General features: G+C 27.2%; 1 protein-coding gene and 1 long non-coding RNA gene across 9 annotated transcripts in view; one reads left to right on the forward strand and one right to left on the reverse strand.

Annotated features, from left to right (window-relative positions):
- Orc4 (origin recognition complex subunit 4) overlaps nucleotides 1–7,533 on the forward strand; it is a 46,244-nt gene extending 38,711 nt beyond the window's left edge. For 3 of the 8 annotated variants that reach the window (XM_071186075.2, XM_016061661.4, XM_016061662.4), the window contains exons 2-3: nucleotides 971–1,043; nucleotides 6,156–7,533. In XM_071186075.2, coding sequence (XP_071042176.2) covers nucleotides 6,186–7,448 — 1,263 coding nt within the window. In that variant the 5' untranslated portion in view covers nucleotides 971–1,043; nucleotides 6,156–6,185 and the 3' untranslated portion in view covers nucleotides 7,449–7,533. The remainder of the gene's footprint in view (nucleotides 1–970; nucleotides 1,044–6,155) is intronic. The other 5 variants (XM_016061663.4, XM_043042040.3, XM_043042039.3 and 2 more) reach the window with 3 other exon arrangements.
- Nucleotides 4,203–18,837, reverse strand: part of LOC107446885 (uncharacterized) — a 50,599-nt gene continuing 35,964 nt past the window's right edge. The window contains exons 2-3 of the long non-coding RNA XR_011637858.2: nucleotides 17,385–17,550; nucleotides 4,203–4,624 (exon numbers count right to left, since the gene is read on the reverse strand). This is a non-coding gene — a long non-coding RNA (uncharacterized LOC107446885). The remainder of the gene's footprint in view (nucleotides 4,625–17,384; nucleotides 17,551–18,837) is intronic.

Here is an 18,837-nt window from a genome sequence, read left to right on the forward strand (position 1 = left end):
ATGTTTCATATAGAAATATCAATACTAAATTTTTCAGTAATAAAAAAAACTTGCAAATTACTCTTCATAGTATAAAACTGTTTCTTGAACATTTAAATTATTTAAAGTATAGATTTTTCAAATAAATTTAAAAAACAAGATGGTGTATGAAAGATGTTTTTTCCTGCCCGTTGGAGTAAACCTGGGTTGGACCTTTGAGTCCTTTGCCATATATTCGAACCCTCACGTAAAAGGGTATGCAGGCACCAACCAGTCTGAGTTAAAATTTGGTTCTTTCCCCCCGAAAGTTTAAGTATTCATCTTAGAGGATTTATTTGAAATATTACAATATTAGTAAAAAAGAGTTGCTATTTTTATAAACGTATTTCATGGTCGAATCTGGATTTAATAAGTTACTGTATGTATTTGCTGTTGATCTTAATTATAACAAAATTTAGAATAACTTCTTCAGTTGTCGGTTACTCGTATTTTTCTTCTTTTTTTTTTATCAACTCACACATCTGTTTAAATTATTATTTTGTTCTAATTGTCATCATGGAGATTTTAGAAGAGCTCCAAGAATTACATATTTTTCCTTAATTTATAGTTAATCTAGAAATTAATTATGTTTTTCAGTAATTGATTTCTGTTCTGAGTATCATTATGCTCATTGCAAACTGATGCCTGGTCATACTAAAAAAAAAAAATTGTCTAATTAGGTATGTAGTAAATAGAAAAATTTGCTATCTATATGAGATGTTAACATTATTCAAAAAATTACTTTTTCAGTTTAAATGATTGAGTGGCAACTTTGATTCTAAAAAAATTTAAAATAATTTAATATTGTCTGTTATTCTTGTTATTTTCAGATTGCAGATGTGTAGATTAAATTCCTTTTAATTATTAATATGTTTTTTTTTATTTAACTGTTTAATTCCTGATTTTCAATCTATAAATTTTAAAAATGTTTGTATTATTTCTTTCTGTTTAGATAGTAGAGGGGTACGATTCTGGTTACTAAGTGGAAGTGAGTAAAAAAAAGAAAATCTTTCTTGTAGAAACTAGTAAGTATATATTTTTTCTTTACATTTCACAGATTTACAATTTTTAAATATCTTTATTGTATAAAAGGTTATTTTTCAAAATCTTTTTGTGCTGACCTTTAATATGTCAAAATTTTGCAAGAAATACATTTCAATACAATTTAAGTAGTTTTAATTTAACGCACAGATTTTTTGAAAGAAAAAAAAAACGGCCAAAAAGTTAAAAAACACACTTTAGAACATGGTTTCCATTTTTTGCCACTCCTGGTTCAACTTTTCTTTTGGTGGACAATTTTGATATACTGCACTTTTGTTCAATTGAAAATAGGCTATATTTTATTCTTGAATAAGTAAGTGTTATAGCTTACAATCCTATGTAAAATGATAAATATCAATAAAATGATTTTTTTTCTTAGCTTTCACATCGTTATTTTCAACCTCGATTATATTCGAGTGTGAAAAATTAGCAGCATAAAATTTAACGCTGCTTAATTATCTTGAGTGTGCACAGTAAGGCCTGTTTAGCACGCTCGAATTAACTCGAGTGCGCAAGTTAAGGGGTTAATTGGTTCTCATGTCATATTTAAGCAAGCAATGTCTGTATTTAAATTGTTATAATACAAAATATTTCATTATTCACGAGGTCTGGAGAAATATTTTCTTTTTCAAAACTACACAAAAATATATCATACATCACAGTATATTCTAAGAGTTTAGAAACCTGATTTTTTTTTTTTTTGGATTAGTCCCAAGGCATTTATGAGTTGAAAAAACTGGGAGGAAGTACGACGGTTTGGCAGTTTTGAACAATTAGATGAAATATGTATTTATTTCTGTAGCCTTTTAAAAGAGAAAGTGCAATTTTTGTGTTTTTAACATCAATATTTTATTCCAGTGACTTATTTAACCAAAAAATTTTCTACAAGTAAAATGAACTCAAAGCAACCATATTTTCACAAATGACACAGATAAGACACTGGTGTCTTTTGAAATATTTTTCCTGACACTCTAATTAAAAGCAAAAATATATTTTGCTATTTTTTAACTATATAAAACCGCCAAATAATTACTAAAAAAAATCTGTTGGATTATTACAATTATATTTGCACTAAAATGTAAAATCCAAAATAAAAGCTAGTTTAAAATTTTTTTCATTCATATTTAATTTTTTTTATCATAGTTGATTTTATAAATTAAAGAAATTTCAATGATGAATAAGTGTTTCTCTTAGAGCTAAAACTGCAATTAAATGCAAATTGGAAAAATTGTTCGGAAGTGAACAGTGTTTAAAAGATTTTACGATTAATGCAGAAAAAGACAGCAATGTTTCATACTATATTTTATAACCGTAAATTATTAAAATGGTAAATGTAATATTTTTCACATATTTTGATCTAAAATAATGCGAAAAAAAGTATGGAAAATATGTATAATAAAAATTCTATGTCTAATGGTTGAAGAGCATTCCTGTTATTTTAAATTATTTTTTTCTCAAATGCCCATCTGGGAAATGACATTTGGTCAATACAGGCATCTGAAGACCATATTAGTTGCTCACTCTTTCAGTAGCATTCACAGTAAGGACAGATAGTACAGAGAATGAAAGAACATCCATGCCTTGTCCGGGATTCGAACCCAGAACCTTTCTGATGCAGGGCCAGTTCCCTAACCCCTACACAGATTCATACTATACATTCTAGGCAGAAAAAAAAGGGCAGAGTGCAAAAGTTTAAAAAAGGGGCATTATTTTTCTAAAAAGGCAATAATTTCTTTCATAGGCTTTACACATTCTATTAAAAACATTGTCAATTAGTAAAAGAATTTATTTTTTTCTACTTTACTAAAAGTAGCAAAGCAATCATATTAATTACTAATTTTTATTAACAAATTAACATATATATCAAGTTAATGAGCTAATTAGCTTAGTAATTAACTTAAAATGCATGCATATATTCATAAAATAATAAATGTATGTTATTAAGTGTCTGTAGTTATGATTAATAACTAAAATGATTAATAATAATTATGATTTAATAATAGTAGAAGTAACTGCAAACTTTCAAAGACAAGTGCAACAAGGGGGTGTGATAGCTATTTTTCCTTTCCCATATAAATCTATGTATTGACAGCAACAACAAACTAAATAAAAAGAGTTGAAAATAACAAAAGTTTATGAAATCCATTGTGGAGTTTGGGGGGAAAAATAAAGAAGGGCTGAGGAATGAAAGGGCAAAAAGGGTATGGAGTCTATTACATCAGGGCACTAATTTACTTCAGGGGCAACAGGGTGGATTCTTTTGACTAAAAGGGCACCCTGTTTACCCTTCCTAGAATGAGCTCTGCAGTCGACATTTTAAATTATTATGATTCTCACAACTTCTGATTTCAAATAACATGACTAAAGCCATCATGTTGTCAGAGTTTCAAGTAACATATTGTTAGAACTGCTGCAAGTTGAAAAGAATTAATCAGTTGAAAACTTATTTCTTGATTCAAAAACTAATGTTTTTTTGGTAGCGCCTCAAGTTCTTTTCAGAAACTACTGAACCAAACATTTTATTTTTATATTGTCTAAAATGATGTTTTTTTTTTATTTATTCTGTCCTAACAAGTATTTCCAATTTTTGGTTTCATTATTTAGTAGGTACTATGACATAGTAAAACAACTACACTGTTAAGTGATTCAGGAATCCATGGGTATTTTTAGTATGAGGTAGTATTTAAAATAATCTGATTTATATTGATGTTAACATTCATTGAAATATTGTTTTTTTCCCTTCAAAATGGCTGCATAGTGCAGTTAAGAATTTTTTGGTAATTTAATTTAGATATTTTGTGTAATTGATCTCATGTAGATCCTTGATCAATAAGAAAGGTAGTAATTTTTGAAAAAAAAAAGTAAAATAATCTGGCAGTTGGTTAATTTTTAAATTGTTAAAAAAGCTCTATCTTACATATTTCATTATAAAGACTGATTAATGGTTATAGGAGACTGTGCACTATCTCCGAAAGCTCTCCCTCCCCCCTGCCCCATATCCCCCCCCTGCAATATTATTTCAGCTTGAGCCCAGAAAAAACTCTGAGGTTACTTAGATATTATACAAAATATAAATTAGATACCATGGTTAAAATGTGATGTTTTTAAAGTAAACAAATAATTATATGAGCCCCCATACTTAAAAAAAAAATATATATATATATTTATATTTTACAACAGACTCAAAATACACAAATTAAACTTAGTGACAATATATAAAATTAAATTACTACAATAATAACAAATTGTAGAATAAAAATCTTACATTTTATTGACATTTTTTACAAAGTATAATTCTACGATAAGTGGCAAAAAAAATCTGCGCAGGCTGAACCTATGAGGCAGGAGCAATGGTGTTTCTAAGAAAATAGGAAGGTAAGATCCTGAATTATGCCCTAATGGATGATAGTGACTTTCGATGTAGCTGTTATAGATGTGCTATTCCTGTTATATTTATGATTAAGCATCGATAGCAAGTCTGTACAATATTTTCACAATGCTTGGGCTTGAGAATCTTGGTGCGTGTCCATTTGGGTCAAATGAAATTTTTAATTTCTCTTCCTTCCTGAAAAACAAAATTTTTGTTAAGATCAAGATTTGTTTTCAACTAAAGTCAGCTTACAATTTAACAGTGAATTCAATCCCTTCATATTTTATCTTCTTTCTTTTCAATAACTATTTACAGGGATGATTTCATTGTAGTAAAAATTGCATTTAAGCAAGATAAATAAATTAAAATATATATTATTAAAAACTTGGTGCCTTTCTAAAATTGTCATGGATTAAAAAATATTTCTTCAAACACCTAACATATTTTCATAAACGAACTCTCCTGGGAACATGCAGGTTTCCCTGAAAAATATAGAATTTAAATTGCTTTTTCGATTTATTTTCAGTATTAGTTTAATCAAAGAGTTCTTCTCATCACAGAGTTTGGGACTTTCTCCTGCTGTGAAAACAAGAAAAAACTCATTTCAAAGAGTCTTATATACGAGTTTTATTGTCAAAGAGTCATATAACTTCTTTTGTACTTCTTTAATCAACCAGTGTCAAAACCTGTCCTAAATGTTAACCCCACCCCCCTACTTGAAGTAGTTCAACCTCATTGCCATTGACAGTCCTCTAGACCAGGGATGGCGAACTTGCTACTACGCTATGAAACATATGTAACAATTAAATTAAAATTCACAAAAAACAAACAAATTATTAAATAATTATTAATAAAAAAATTAAAAATTAATACTAAAAAACAGTTAAGAACCGTAAAAAACAAGCTAACAATAAATAACTAGCAAAAAAAAATCAACAGTCCTGCTTAAACTAACATCTTAGAACCTAATATAAGTTATTGGTCATCTAATCTGCAACAACAGAAGTCACATTGATGTTACTTTAAGTTGAATTACTTGTATAACTGAGACATTGCAAAATGTATTTTTTTTTCAATCTAAATAAAGAGTTTTGAGTTGATAGTATTTAGTATTATTATTTTCCCAATAATCACGAAGTCAAAATTATTTGACGGCACGTCTATGACCTCATTAAGCAATTTTATAGAGAAAATGGCACATTGGTGTATAAAGGTTCGCCACCCCTGCTCTAGACATTAGGCAAGAGTAGTTCATTAAATTCTACAGTATGCTAAAAATAAATTTTATTTTAATATATATTATTCCTTATTTTCTGAAAATTAATTATTATTACTTTCCTAGTGCTAGTCTTACTTCTAGACCGTTAAGATCCAATCATTTGATCAAAAGTTATTGTGGGTGATCAGTTTTTTTTCCGGTGCATTGTTCGTCTCATTTCAGTTGAACAGTTCTACGGGACAAATTTCATTGACATATTTATAAGAATTTCTCTTCTCATTTTTTAAAGAGGGTAGTATGTTCACTTAATATATAATTTGCCCTTTATTGGAGTGTAAATTAAAACAAACAAAAAAATACATTGACTAAAAATCAGTGGACTGGAAAAGGTTAATAACCATATTTAATTATTTTTTCAATTTAATTGTTTAGTATAATATTCAACAGATTTACTTATTTGATTTTATAGTGTTTTGAGTTTTATATATATATATTTTTTAATTTCAGTTAATTGCATCTAGGAATTAAAGTTTAAATATGTCTCCCGACTTGTGGAAAGAGCTTAACACAGCCCTTCAGTATCAGCTGAAGCCTAATGGTTATTCTGGCCATTTATTGAGCCATTTTGATGCCAAAAAAACTCATCTTGAAGACATAATCAAAAGAACTGCTCTGATGAGTGAAAGTAATTCCGTCTTGATCATTGGCTCCAGTGGAAGTGGGAAAGCTGCATTATTAGAATGCGTCGTAGAAAAAGTGTTCCAAGACCGGGCTGTTTGCGATAACATGTTGCAGGTTTCTCTGGATGGTATGATACATATTGATGGTAACACTGCTTTGCAAGATATAACTCGCCAGCTCAAATTGCAAGAAGTGGAGGATGCACCATTGAGAAGTTTTTCTGAGAAGCTTCGGTTGCTGTTGGATACTCTAAAAAGTGGAACTAAGAAAAGTAAATCCGTTCTGTTCATTCTGAACCAGTTTGATCTGTTCTGCAAGCATAAGAACCAAAATCTTCTGTACAATCTTTTTGACATAGTGCAATCTCAGCAAACACCAATCTGTGTTGTTGGTGTGTGTTGCCAACCTGATATTTTGCAGAAATTGGAAAATAGGGTTAATTCTAGGTTTTCTCATCAGAAAATTCTTCTTTGTGAGAGTATAACTCTAGAAGATTACATTGACTCTGCCAAACATTTCTTATCTTTGCACAACTTCGAAGATGCCAAGTTCCAAAAACGTTGGAATTCAGAAATTGCCAGTTTGCTTAAAGAATCTGAAGTAAAAGATATTCTTGAGTGGCTCTTAAATCGTCAAAGAACTTTACGTGCATTGAAGAATCTTTTAACCTATGCTGTTCTAAACATGAAAAGATCCCAACCGAAGCTTACTGTTGAGGACATTCAAACTGCTTACAAGAAATATTTTCCCGATTATAAAAGTGAGCTTATTCTTGGGTTATCTGTACTTGATGTGTCGTTAGTTGTTGCAATGACTCATATAACTGAAATTTATGATGGGGAACCATTTAATTTTGAAATAGTTTTTAGTGAGCTGGATAAATTCTTACGCAATAGAATGAAATGGACTATTGAAAAAGCTGTAGTGAGAAAATCTTTCGAGCGCTTATTGCGGATAGAACTAGTTAAATCTTGTGGCGATTCTACTTCTTGCGAATTGAGAAATTACATGCCTGTTAGATTGATGATAAGACCTTATGAAATTAAGAAAATCTTAGGAAAATATCAAAATTTGCCTGGTGAATTAAAAAATTGGATTGAATCATCATTGAATCCATAATTGAATAAGTTGCTGTTTAGATGTTAATTTCTGAATTTAGTTAAAAAATACTTGTTTTTAATAAAATTCTCAATTTTAATAGTTATATTAGCTTAAGTTTCATTTTTGTATTTAATTAAATATGTACATTTTGTAATTTTTTTGTTGAAAAAAGTTTTCCAATTTTAATGCTGTGGTTTCAAATTCTAAGCCTATAATTAAATTAAGGTACATAAAATACAGATACTACTAAGTTAGAAATAAATTAGCTAACAATAAAAAGAACCATATTATTTTACCATAGAACACCATATATTACTTATTAAAGTTCCATAATTGCCACACAATCTGTGATCTTTCATAAAATATACCACTTATAACAATACAATTAGTTCAAATTATTAACGGTAAAATAGATTCTTCTTGAATAATGATTTTCAATGATTCTTTTATTATGAAAAAAAAAAAAAAATCTAAGTAGAATTACCTCATTTTTCAGTTATTGTGCATCAAAAAGATTTTTTTTTCATATGCCATTAACCCTTTATAGGGCCATTTTTTATGGTAGTGTTACTACATTAAAATATTTTTAGGATTGTGATTAATTTATAAAAAGAAAATGATTTAGCTTACCAACACCAAATTTGATTTTTAAGAGTTTTTTTTTTTTTTAAATAAGTGCATGCTGCACAAAAGAAAATAACTCCCCAGTTTTGACCTGTTCTTAATCCCAAGTTAACCTAATCTATTATCTATATTTATGTAAACAATTGGTATTTTTTAAAAAATATTTTCTGATGTTATAGGCAGGCAGCCGCTCAAATCTTGGGTAGGAAAATAGCTTCCCATCCACTTTTAAAAATTATTGAAGTAGAGGGAAAGTCATATTCCCCATCACCTTATAACGGGCTAACATAATAATAGTGTATTTGATTTTCTGATATTTTACCTTTACGTATAATTTTTTAAGTGTATCCAATCATCATCATGGAGATAGTACTCTGGGACCAAAGGCATGCAACTGAGTTTGAAGTGAAGATTTATCTAATTTCAAGTAGTTACAGCGTTGGGAAATAATAATACATTAAAGTTTGTAGTACCCTTATAATACTGATCTATAGTCTGTGTACCATAATACTTATCTGTGATATAATTATATATTATATGCATGTTTTATCTGTCCTTCATGCAGAATCATGTTTTCATGTCAAAACTAGTGTTTGACAAGGCTTGTCAAAAAATCTCATAGTGTCTAAAAATCTGGACTAATTTCTTTTCTGTATTTGGAGACATTTTATAAGAAGTCAAGCGACATAATTCTTTAAACCATGCACAATTCTTTCATTATAATTGCTATTACAATTATGATTCATATTATATATCATGTATAAAAAATAAAGCCAAAACTATTGAATCTATTAACTGCTTTTTCAAGGAACATGATTATTATAACCATTTAGTATGTATAATTATGAGTTGTCAATTGTCACCAATCTAAATATTGTTTTTTATTCTTTTATGCCAGGATTTAAACAGATTTTTTCAGCTTAAGTGAAAATAAAGGAGTCACCAATAATTGTTTGATCATAACTCGTGAATATGATAAATTATGATTATAATATATTCTCTGATAGCTAAACTAATTATAATTTACAAAAAATATGAATGTTTGTTTAAATCAGTTTTTTTTTCAATCAACAAATTCAAGTGTTTAATTAAGTTATCAATATTTAGTATTGTTATTATAATAAATTTCCTCATACATCTTAGTTTTAGTGTGTAAACTTTATTATACTTTTTAATAGATTATTATGTTTCTTTATAAATTAAACTTTTAGTATGTGAACTTGTTAATAGAGATAATTTAATTTTGCAAGGTAATCAGTAATCCAAATTCAATAATTAAAGAAATTAACAGATAAGATAAATTGTAATTATATGTATTTTTATTTATAATTATTTAACATTTATAATAGATTATAATTTTTTACACCGAAATTACGGATCTTTGACAGCAACTGAAAAAACAAAATGGCGAATTTAATGTTAAAATGATTAAAGAACATAGATCACTTGCAGTTTTAGGTGTACTTTTATTAAAATTATTTCTTCTTTATATTTTCTAATAATTATTTTATATATCAAAGTTTTTGACATGACGGAAACCAGAAAAAACTATAAAATGTCAAAAACTTGCCAACTTTGATTAGATAGTATTAAACAAACTCTGAAAGTAGGAGATGAAGATATAATCATATGTAATACAGCTCATAAACGCATCCTCTCATTTACTTCAATTTAAATTAATAAGTAGTTATTTAATAATACATACTTATTAATAAAATATAAATAAAGAGAAATTACTCAACACATATTTAAAGGTATTTTGAATTTGTTTAGTGAGCCCTGCATTTCTAGTCTCATTTCTTTTCCGACAGTTATTGGCAATCAATAACAGCTCTTTAAAACAGCAACTGTTGTAAATCCTGTTTTGTTTTGGTAAGAAGTAGCAAAATGAATGAAATCCCTTATAAAGTTTTAAACCATATTTTATATACAATTTCCAAAACAACACTATCTCGAAACTTTTTTTTTCTTTCAATAATGACATCTGAATAACAAAAGATTTATATTAGCTTCGAACAGACCCGTATGATGTTGGCGAACGCCGTTCGCGGAAATTTTCCACGCTTTAAAATTACATTCAAATGATTTAAAATCACACATCGCGATTCCTATTTATGCGATTTAAGGTCGCTCATCGTGTTTCGTATTTTCATGATTTATATCAAATATAGCGTCTCATATTCACGCTATTTAAAAGCCACTATTATGATTCGTGTTTAAGTGACAGAAAAATTATACATCGGAATTCGTATTTACGCGATTTTATGATCAAACATCGAGATTCGTATTCACGCGATTTTAAAATCGAATATCCAGATTCGTATATTCACGTGATTTTAAAATCACATATCCGAGATTTGTATTCACGAGATTTTAAAATTAAATGTTGAGATTAGTATTTGTGTGATTTAAAAACCACGCATTACAATTCATATTCACATAATTTAAATAAATAAATACAATTTAGCTTCGATATTTTTACTAAAACGTTCACGTTGATAATATTCTATGGATAAATGCTTCCTTTATACCCTTTTTTCTTGCTATAATTTCAGGTATTATTTCAATTTAAAAAGTGATTTTGCACAGAACATTTTTGGATTTCTAGTTTCAGCTATTTTTTTTTTTTACCAAACTCATCCCTGTGGAATGGATCACTATAGAGTTCTATAAAAATGAAAAAAATTTTAAGGAAAAAAATCCGTGATTTTCAAACAAATTTCTCCGAAATGAGGTTAGTTACGAACTAGTTACGAAACTAGTTACGAGAATTAATGAGATATCTTGCATTAAAATATATTACAGTTAAAATAAACTTTCTAAATGGTCTTTTAACAATGATTTTCACCTTTCGATTTTCTTAAAAAATCAACCTACTTTTCAAATTTATTTTGAATTATCTTTCCTGAATTACGATAATTCAATTTAGAACATAATCTGAGGGTAAAAAAGTTTTTTTTTTTTAATGACTCATTTAATTTACTTGATTTTAAGACAGTTTCAAAATTTGTTATTCATATTGTATTTCTGCAATCTACAAAATGTCCCCAAGCATAGCATTTTGAATTGAAATTCAGTTATTTCCCATCCTTAATTACTATTAAATACGCATTTTTTACAGACAGAAAATTAATTTTTAATAGATAATTTAGATTGATAATGATTTTTTCATCTTCCTTCTAAAGTACATGCTTGTAAACATAATTCTTAGAACTTATGACAAAAATAGGTTAACTTATAGAGTGTATGAAAGAGTAATAAATAGTTAAAAATTTTAAAGTATGTGATATTGTCAGATGTGTATATTTTGCAATTAAATTTAGGGGTTAAAATTTGTAGCACTGTTATAACTTTTTTGGGCAGAAATCTTTTTTATTTTTAAAAAATGGAAATTTTTATTGGAATTATTTATTAAATTTTTATTGGAAAAATAATCCCCCACCCCTTTGGTTGGCTTTAATTTTGTTGGGCGAAAATGATTTTAAACTGTTTGAATTAAAATAAAAACTAATCCTTTTCATTTTAATTGAAAAGAAATACTCATTTTTTTGGTAATTAAAAATATCTCAAAGAAAATTAAATTCTGTTTTTATTTTTGTTTATAAATTGTAGGTAACTGAATGAATTTTCTTCACTTTGTTACCTACCTTAGTTCATTTAAGTGTAAGTCATAAAGTTTTCAAGTTTAAGTCATAAAAAAATCAATTTAGCTAGACCTCGTTAAATTGAATATTATTATTTTATTTTAATTAAAAAAATGTTTTTTTATCCTAGCTATCAAATTATTAGGATCTCATTTTTGAAATCTGAAATACAATAAATAATTTTTTTTTTTGTGATTAAAAATAAATTATTATTATTTCCATCCCTTTTTAATTTTATCGAATTTGTATACGCTCGAAATAGGAGATAAACAAAAATAAAAATTTACTTCCGAATATAATTCTAAAAGCTAAATTCTAATTAAATGTAATCTAATACATTGTGTCCCTTTAACCAAGACATAGAAATTACATTTACAGAGTCAAAAAGAACTGGAGAACACTTCTCCCGAATTTCGCAACCAAATTAATCCATATTCTCATATTTACCCAATCTCTCATTTTTGGCTATCCAAAAATACTTATATATTGCTAAACACTTCTTTCTTAAATGATCTCTTATTAGTGTAAACAGTGCTCTTCATTAAAGTTGCTAAGGGTAGCAGTTGATTTATTTTCCCCATCTTGCTATTTGAAATGTGATCACACTGGAGGCAGGGAAACGGTTGCCATGGCGACCGAGGAGGAAGGGGATGCGGGGGCGATTCAAGAGGAGGGGTTGGGGGGGGGAAGCAGCTACTTTGGAAAAGGAACATATCCTCAGGATAAAGCACGTCACTGAAAATAGCTACTGCATCATTCCGATCCAGTTTATCTTTCTTACAAGTTGTCTGCGTATCAGACAAAAACCTGAGTAATATCGATTTTTAGATTCTGTCTCCCCCCCCCTCCTTTCGCATACTTTTTTCCCCTTTTATAAAATATTTTATCCCTTTCTTTTTCCCCTTTCACCCGAATACTTTCTTCCGTGATTTTGTTTCGTAAACTAATTGGCTGAGAGCAGATTGTGTTGAGTTGAAATTGTTTATCTATGAAGGGATTTTGTGAGTTCTTTTCTCAAACAAGTAATTTGCTTTTAAGGTGGGATTTGTATTGATAATTGTATTAGCTCCTTGTTATGTGGAGACTTTATTAACTTTTACTGCCGCTAATTAGAATGGAATTATTATTTGTGAATTGTAATTTTTTTTTTTTATTATTTCAAATTGTATTCGAAATTGAAATTGTTTGGTATGCTAATTGTGTTCAACAAACAGCCCTGCTATTATTACATCTGATTTATAATGAACTGAAAATATATATTTGCCGTCACATTTTTTTATTGTGAAAAATACAACTTTTTTTTTATTAAATAAACAAAATTTTTATTTAAAAAAATTTCTAGTTTTTTTTTAAAATTTAAATTTCAAAATGTTTAAGGACTTTTTTCTTCGGAATGACTTGTGTTAATTTTTTATGACCTGCATTATTTTTATGTTCATACTAATAAAAAAGCTATTTGTTTTGTACAGAGTTGCCAAATTTTTATTGCAAAGAATTATTTTAATAAATTTCTGAAAATAATTTTTATTAAAACATAAAATTCTACAAAATTTTTTTAACATTTTTTCCCAAACTTTCGATATATTTCTGCTCTATATTATTTTTATTATTTGTTTTTTGAAAGAATTAATTTAATTCTGTATGTCCTACAATATTTTAAGATGATTTTTAAGGCATAAAAGTGTTTTATAAACTTTTTTAATTGCGAGAAATTGGAATTTTTTTTTAATAAAAGAAACAATTTACTATAAATTAAAATTTTCCTATATTTTTTATTGGTTTATTTTTTAATGACTAAAGTTGTTCAAAATGTTGGAAGATTAATATTTTCTTAAAAATAATCATAGATTTCTGTTCATTCCATACAATATGTAAACAAACAAATGTTTGAAGAAAGCATATTTTTGGGGGTAATAAAATACTTAACGAATTACATAGCCCCACAAATTTACAAACCTCGTTTTTGCTATTTTCTTTTAAAGAAAAAGATTCCAATATAGGCAATAAATTTTTTTTTTATTTAGAAGTATTTTCAGAGATAGGTTAAAAAATTCAGAATAATCTCAGTCATTAAGACCTAATAATCTCGTTAAATTTTAAAATTTTTTTGTTACTTTACCGTGTTGCTAAGCAACAAAACATATATAATCTTCTAAATTATATTTTTTGTAGGAGAGGAAGTTTACCTAAGGGTCGTAATTTTTCCGGTGGGTTTAAGTGCTTTTTTAAAGAAAAATTATTGTTAAAGTGACATAAGGTTTATATCAGTTGAAGACAAGATAATAATTTACTCTCTGGCTGGAGAAAAATATTTAAATTTTTTTTGTGAAAAACGGAATTGAAATTCCTTTTTTTTTTGTTCAAAAATAAATAAATAAATTTTGAAGAAAAATATCAGTTTTTATTACCTTATTTCTTTAAATTACATCAATTTTTGTCCGTAAGTATATGACGGTTTCAAAGTTTTTAAAAATATTTTTTTTTATTTAATGCAATTTGTTTTTATTTATTATATCCTAACAATAAAAAAAAATATATCACGCGAGTTGTACAATATATCTATATAATTTTTTTTAACGAATTATCCAATTCTCCCAGAATTATTATTATTTTTTTTTTTTTTTTTGTTATTATTATTGCGAGAAAATAGAATTATCGTAATGAACGAAAATAATTTCCCCTGTGAAATGAAATTCAAAAATATTTTTTTTAATTTTAAAACTGCTTCAACATTTTTAAAATTAAAAAAAAAAAAATTGTGAAATTATTTTTTGAAAAAACAAACGAACTTTTGTACAATTTTTATTTGACATTTTTAATTGCGAGAAATGTAAAATTATTTTAATAGTTAAAAATATTTTGCAATAAAATCTTGTGATATTTTTTTAAACTAAAAACGATCAAAATGTTTAATGACATAAATTTTTTGGAAAATACAAGTTTTATTCTTTGTGAAATAGAAAATAATATTTTAAAAAAATATTTGGTTTGAGTAGTCTTGAAAATTTTGTTATTGCTAGAAATATTTTAAGAAATAAATTATAACAATTTGTGCTGAAAAAAAAACGAAATATATTTTTATTCCCTTTTTAAAAAATTAAAAATGTTTAAGCTAATCCCATTAAGCCAATATTTTTTAGATGAAAGAAGAAAAAGCCGATTTAACCAAATTTGATTTTTTTTTTATAGCGGAAAATATGGAACTATTCTAATTTAATAAAAACAATTTGCCCTTAGAAATAGAATTCTTAAATAAAATTTTTTTTCTAAATTTTAAAATGTTCAATGAAATAATTCTTTTGGATTAAAACCAGTTTTAATCGTTTAAAACCTTCATTATTTACGAAAAAATATTCGTTTATTTAAAAAAAAAATTTCGTATGGAAAAAGGAGTCTATTCAGTTTTTTCATGAACTATGGAGTAAAATATATTGTCTTATTTTCTGCTTATATGGGGGCTTATATCTGCTTATATTATGTTGAAACAAGCAATCTCAGCAGGCGCTGCTTATGTCGCTTCACTGCATAATTTTTTTCTTAGAAAAAAATTGCAAAAACGCGAATTTTTTTTTTTAGGAAAAGCTGCACAGTTATATAATTTTTCCGAAAGTAAGTAAATAATAATAGAAAAAAAAATTGGGAAAAAATTTTGTTTTTAATTTTTTGGTTCATTTCTCAAGTAATTTTCTATAAAAAGAATGTATCCATAGAGACGGAAGATCGTTTTTGATTGGGGGAAAAAAATGAATAGTCTATAAGCTATATTCGTTTGTTGTGCTGCCATCTAATGGGAATGCCGAAAACTTGTAAAGTATTTATTTGGAAAAATACGAAAGAATAGTTGGTAAAAATGTCACCGTTTGGAATAACAGTTGCCTATCACTATATTGCTCCATGCCTTTCAATCTTTTCATGCATTTTTGTTTTCTTGAACTTTGAGTTATAAGTTGATTAGACGCAGCGCTGCCAATAGTCTGGAAAAATTTAAAGAGTGGTGAAATTTTTTTTTAATGAGATTATCATAAATTTATGGCTTTAATTTCGGGCCAATTTTAGGATTTCAGTTGATCAGTTGTAATACAAAACATACTTTATTTACAAATTTTTTTGATCCATGGTAATTAGTTAAAGCATTTTGTTTCTTCGACCTCTCTCTACCAGTGATTTTTTTTCTTCAGAAAATACATTTAAGGGAATCTGTAAAATGAATCACCCTTTACATGCAGTTGATAATTTTTCTTCTTCTTTAGCCTAGAGACAGAAAGGCAAACAATTTGCATTTATTTGAAACTTTGTATTGATGATTTTCGGATTAATGAATTATAATTTGAAAACTTATATTTTTTCGTTTTTATTTATATATTTTTTGCGTCGGGTAGAAATGACTAGTGTAAACACTAGTGTTTAATGTAGTCAAATGTAATATTTATATTTTTCACCCGAAATTTCTTTGCAAATTTTGGCAGATTGGAAAACAGTATTACATTTTTTAAATGTAAATGCATGACTAAACACTTGGCAGTTAATTATCAAATTAATAAAAAAGATTTTTATGGTGAAAAAGTAACTTCTAGATTTGGTTTTTAATTGCTATTTCAGATTTTTATTCGTTTTTTTTTTATTTTGAAAAGATAATAAAAGTTTACGATTTTATAAATTTTTAAAAAAATTTATGTTAAAAATTGAATAATGTAAAATTATGTATTGTATTAAATTATGTAAAAATTTTATAAATTGTTACATATAAATTTTTACATTACATAATAATAAAATTTTTACATAATGTAAAAATTTTATAAATTGTTACATATAAATTTTTACATTACATAATAATAAAATTTTTACATAATGTAAAAATTTTATAAATTGTTACATATAAATTTTTACATAATAATAAAATTTTGCATAAATTTTTACATAATGTAAAAATTTTATAAATTTTTACACAATTTAATACTATTTTTTAGATTTGTCTTCTTTTTAGTTAAATAATTATGAGTTTAATCAAACAAATAATTCTAAAGGGACAATGTAGATAAGGGATAAGGAATCGATATTAACAGGTTTTCCACGAATTTGTTATTGATAGCAAATTTACGTTATTGCCAGCAAGAATTTTCTTACGACACCACTTTAACGTCTGGCTGGGCAAAGTCTTCATACAGACAGATATTGGCAATCGAAATGTGCTACAGGTGGTGCAAAGCAGAACTCCCTACCTATGGCAACACTTTACATACTTTCACCATTAGCATGTGAATAGTTATAGAGGAAAAGGTACGTTAGTTTCTGTCTTGATTTTCAGATAGACTAACAATTTTTAGTTAAAAAACTAAATGGAACTCAAAACAGCATTAAACATAGTTCTTAAAAGTGATATTTTAGGAAATATTTTGGACAATTAAATGCGAAAATATTATTGGAATGGGAAAATATATCGTAGTATATTTCCATACAACTGAGCAGAGGAGGAAAGGGAAGGGAGAAGGGTTAAGACATGGAATCGGTCTTCTCTCCAGATGTCGCTGCGATCGCGAATATTAATTACAAAATAACCTTAGTAGTGGATATAAATATATTAAATTATCGAAGTTTTCTCATTTAAGTTACCACTATTAAATTGTTCTAAGAATTTTAGGCACCCTGATACAATATTTACATAGTTACTGATGCAAAATTCGGGTACCTGCAAGTGACATCATCGTAGGTAAATCGAGGCATTCGGAGATTCAGAAGTCAATCAGGTTCAACACACAGACGTGACGTCGTTTACAGGTATCCAATTAAATCTGATTTAAATCAGACATAATCACATCACTTTTGTAGAGTTGCAAATATCCGGTTGTAGATTCCTGCAATATTTAATGTGCTAGTGTAGTGATACAATTAGGGTAAGAACTATTTGTTAAATTTTGTCATTATTTAAAAACTTATCCAGGCTTAAAATTTTTTTAAATTTCCAATACATCGCGGTGGCCAAATCATTGTAAATCAAATTTATTTAAAAAATGAAATGACAAAGCATGACATTTTCTACAAATTTTAATATTCAGGAAAATTCTGTCTTTAAAATATTGTTAATTGGCTTTAACTAAAAGATAGGTAAGATTATTTACTCAAGAATTGTATCATTTTGCTTTTTATATAACCGGTTTATAAATAAGCGACCCAATTCTAAGTTTGCGACTATCATTGTTCACCTTCGAAGCCTTGTAATTTTGAACCTAACCTTAAATACAAGGAATTTCTTGAATCAAGCATTGAAACAAACTATCCTTCTTGGAGGACTTTTTTGTTGGAACTAATCCTCGTTTACGTTACATGCAGAAGAAAACCACGAAAATCTCCCACGGTTAGCCCAATGGCAAGGAGATTCTAACCTATGATCCGTCTTATACTGAGGATATTGAACGTCAGCACTGTGATCTGTGTTTGCTGGGATCAGAATTTGTATTAACCACCCACCTCTCGGATTCGAACCTGGGTCAATTTATTAAAAAGCGAACGCTCTATCTCCTGAGCCACCGCGGCTGAAGACTGTATTAATCGACTAAATCACCAAAATTTTGGTTTTACTTCCTTTTTTTCATAGATAATAATTAGTGCTATACTATCCGCATAGCATGGGGCTTGTGGTATTATAAAATCCTTCTTTATTTTTCAGGAGAAAAAAAAAACGAAATATTAAACGAAGTATGAATCGAAATAAGCTTTTGTACAATTCAAAAATGAAGATAAATGTTCAAATTTTAATGGAAAAAATTTAGATGAGTTTAAAATAATAAATGGTGAGCCGATTTGGCAAATTGATAAAAAAATGTTTGCATATTTTACTTTTTGGAAGATATGAAATAAAAATTTCAGAATACCTGCTTGATGTTCGAAAATTAGTTTACTGTTATTAAAAATAAAAAGATCTTTCAAACTATTTATTTTAAATTTTTTTTTAACCCGATTAACGCGTATTTTTCAATATCCAATTTTAATTCCGAATCTTTTAAGTGCTTATAATCGCATGCAATTACAAACATGCGATTGATAATTCACCGCCTTTCGACACGCTTCAAAGTTTTATAAAAGTTTCTTCTTAAATAAAATACAGAATTAATTATTCCTACCTCATCAGAATATTATTAATT

This window comes from Parasteatoda tepidariorum, chromosome 9 (assembly GCF_982258835.1).
Source record: "Parasteatoda tepidariorum strain Cologne lab strain chromosome 9, Ptep-v5.0, whole genome shotgun sequence".
Taxonomy (NCBI): Eukaryota; Metazoa; Arthropoda; class Arachnida; order Araneae; family Theridiidae; genus Parasteatoda; species Parasteatoda tepidariorum.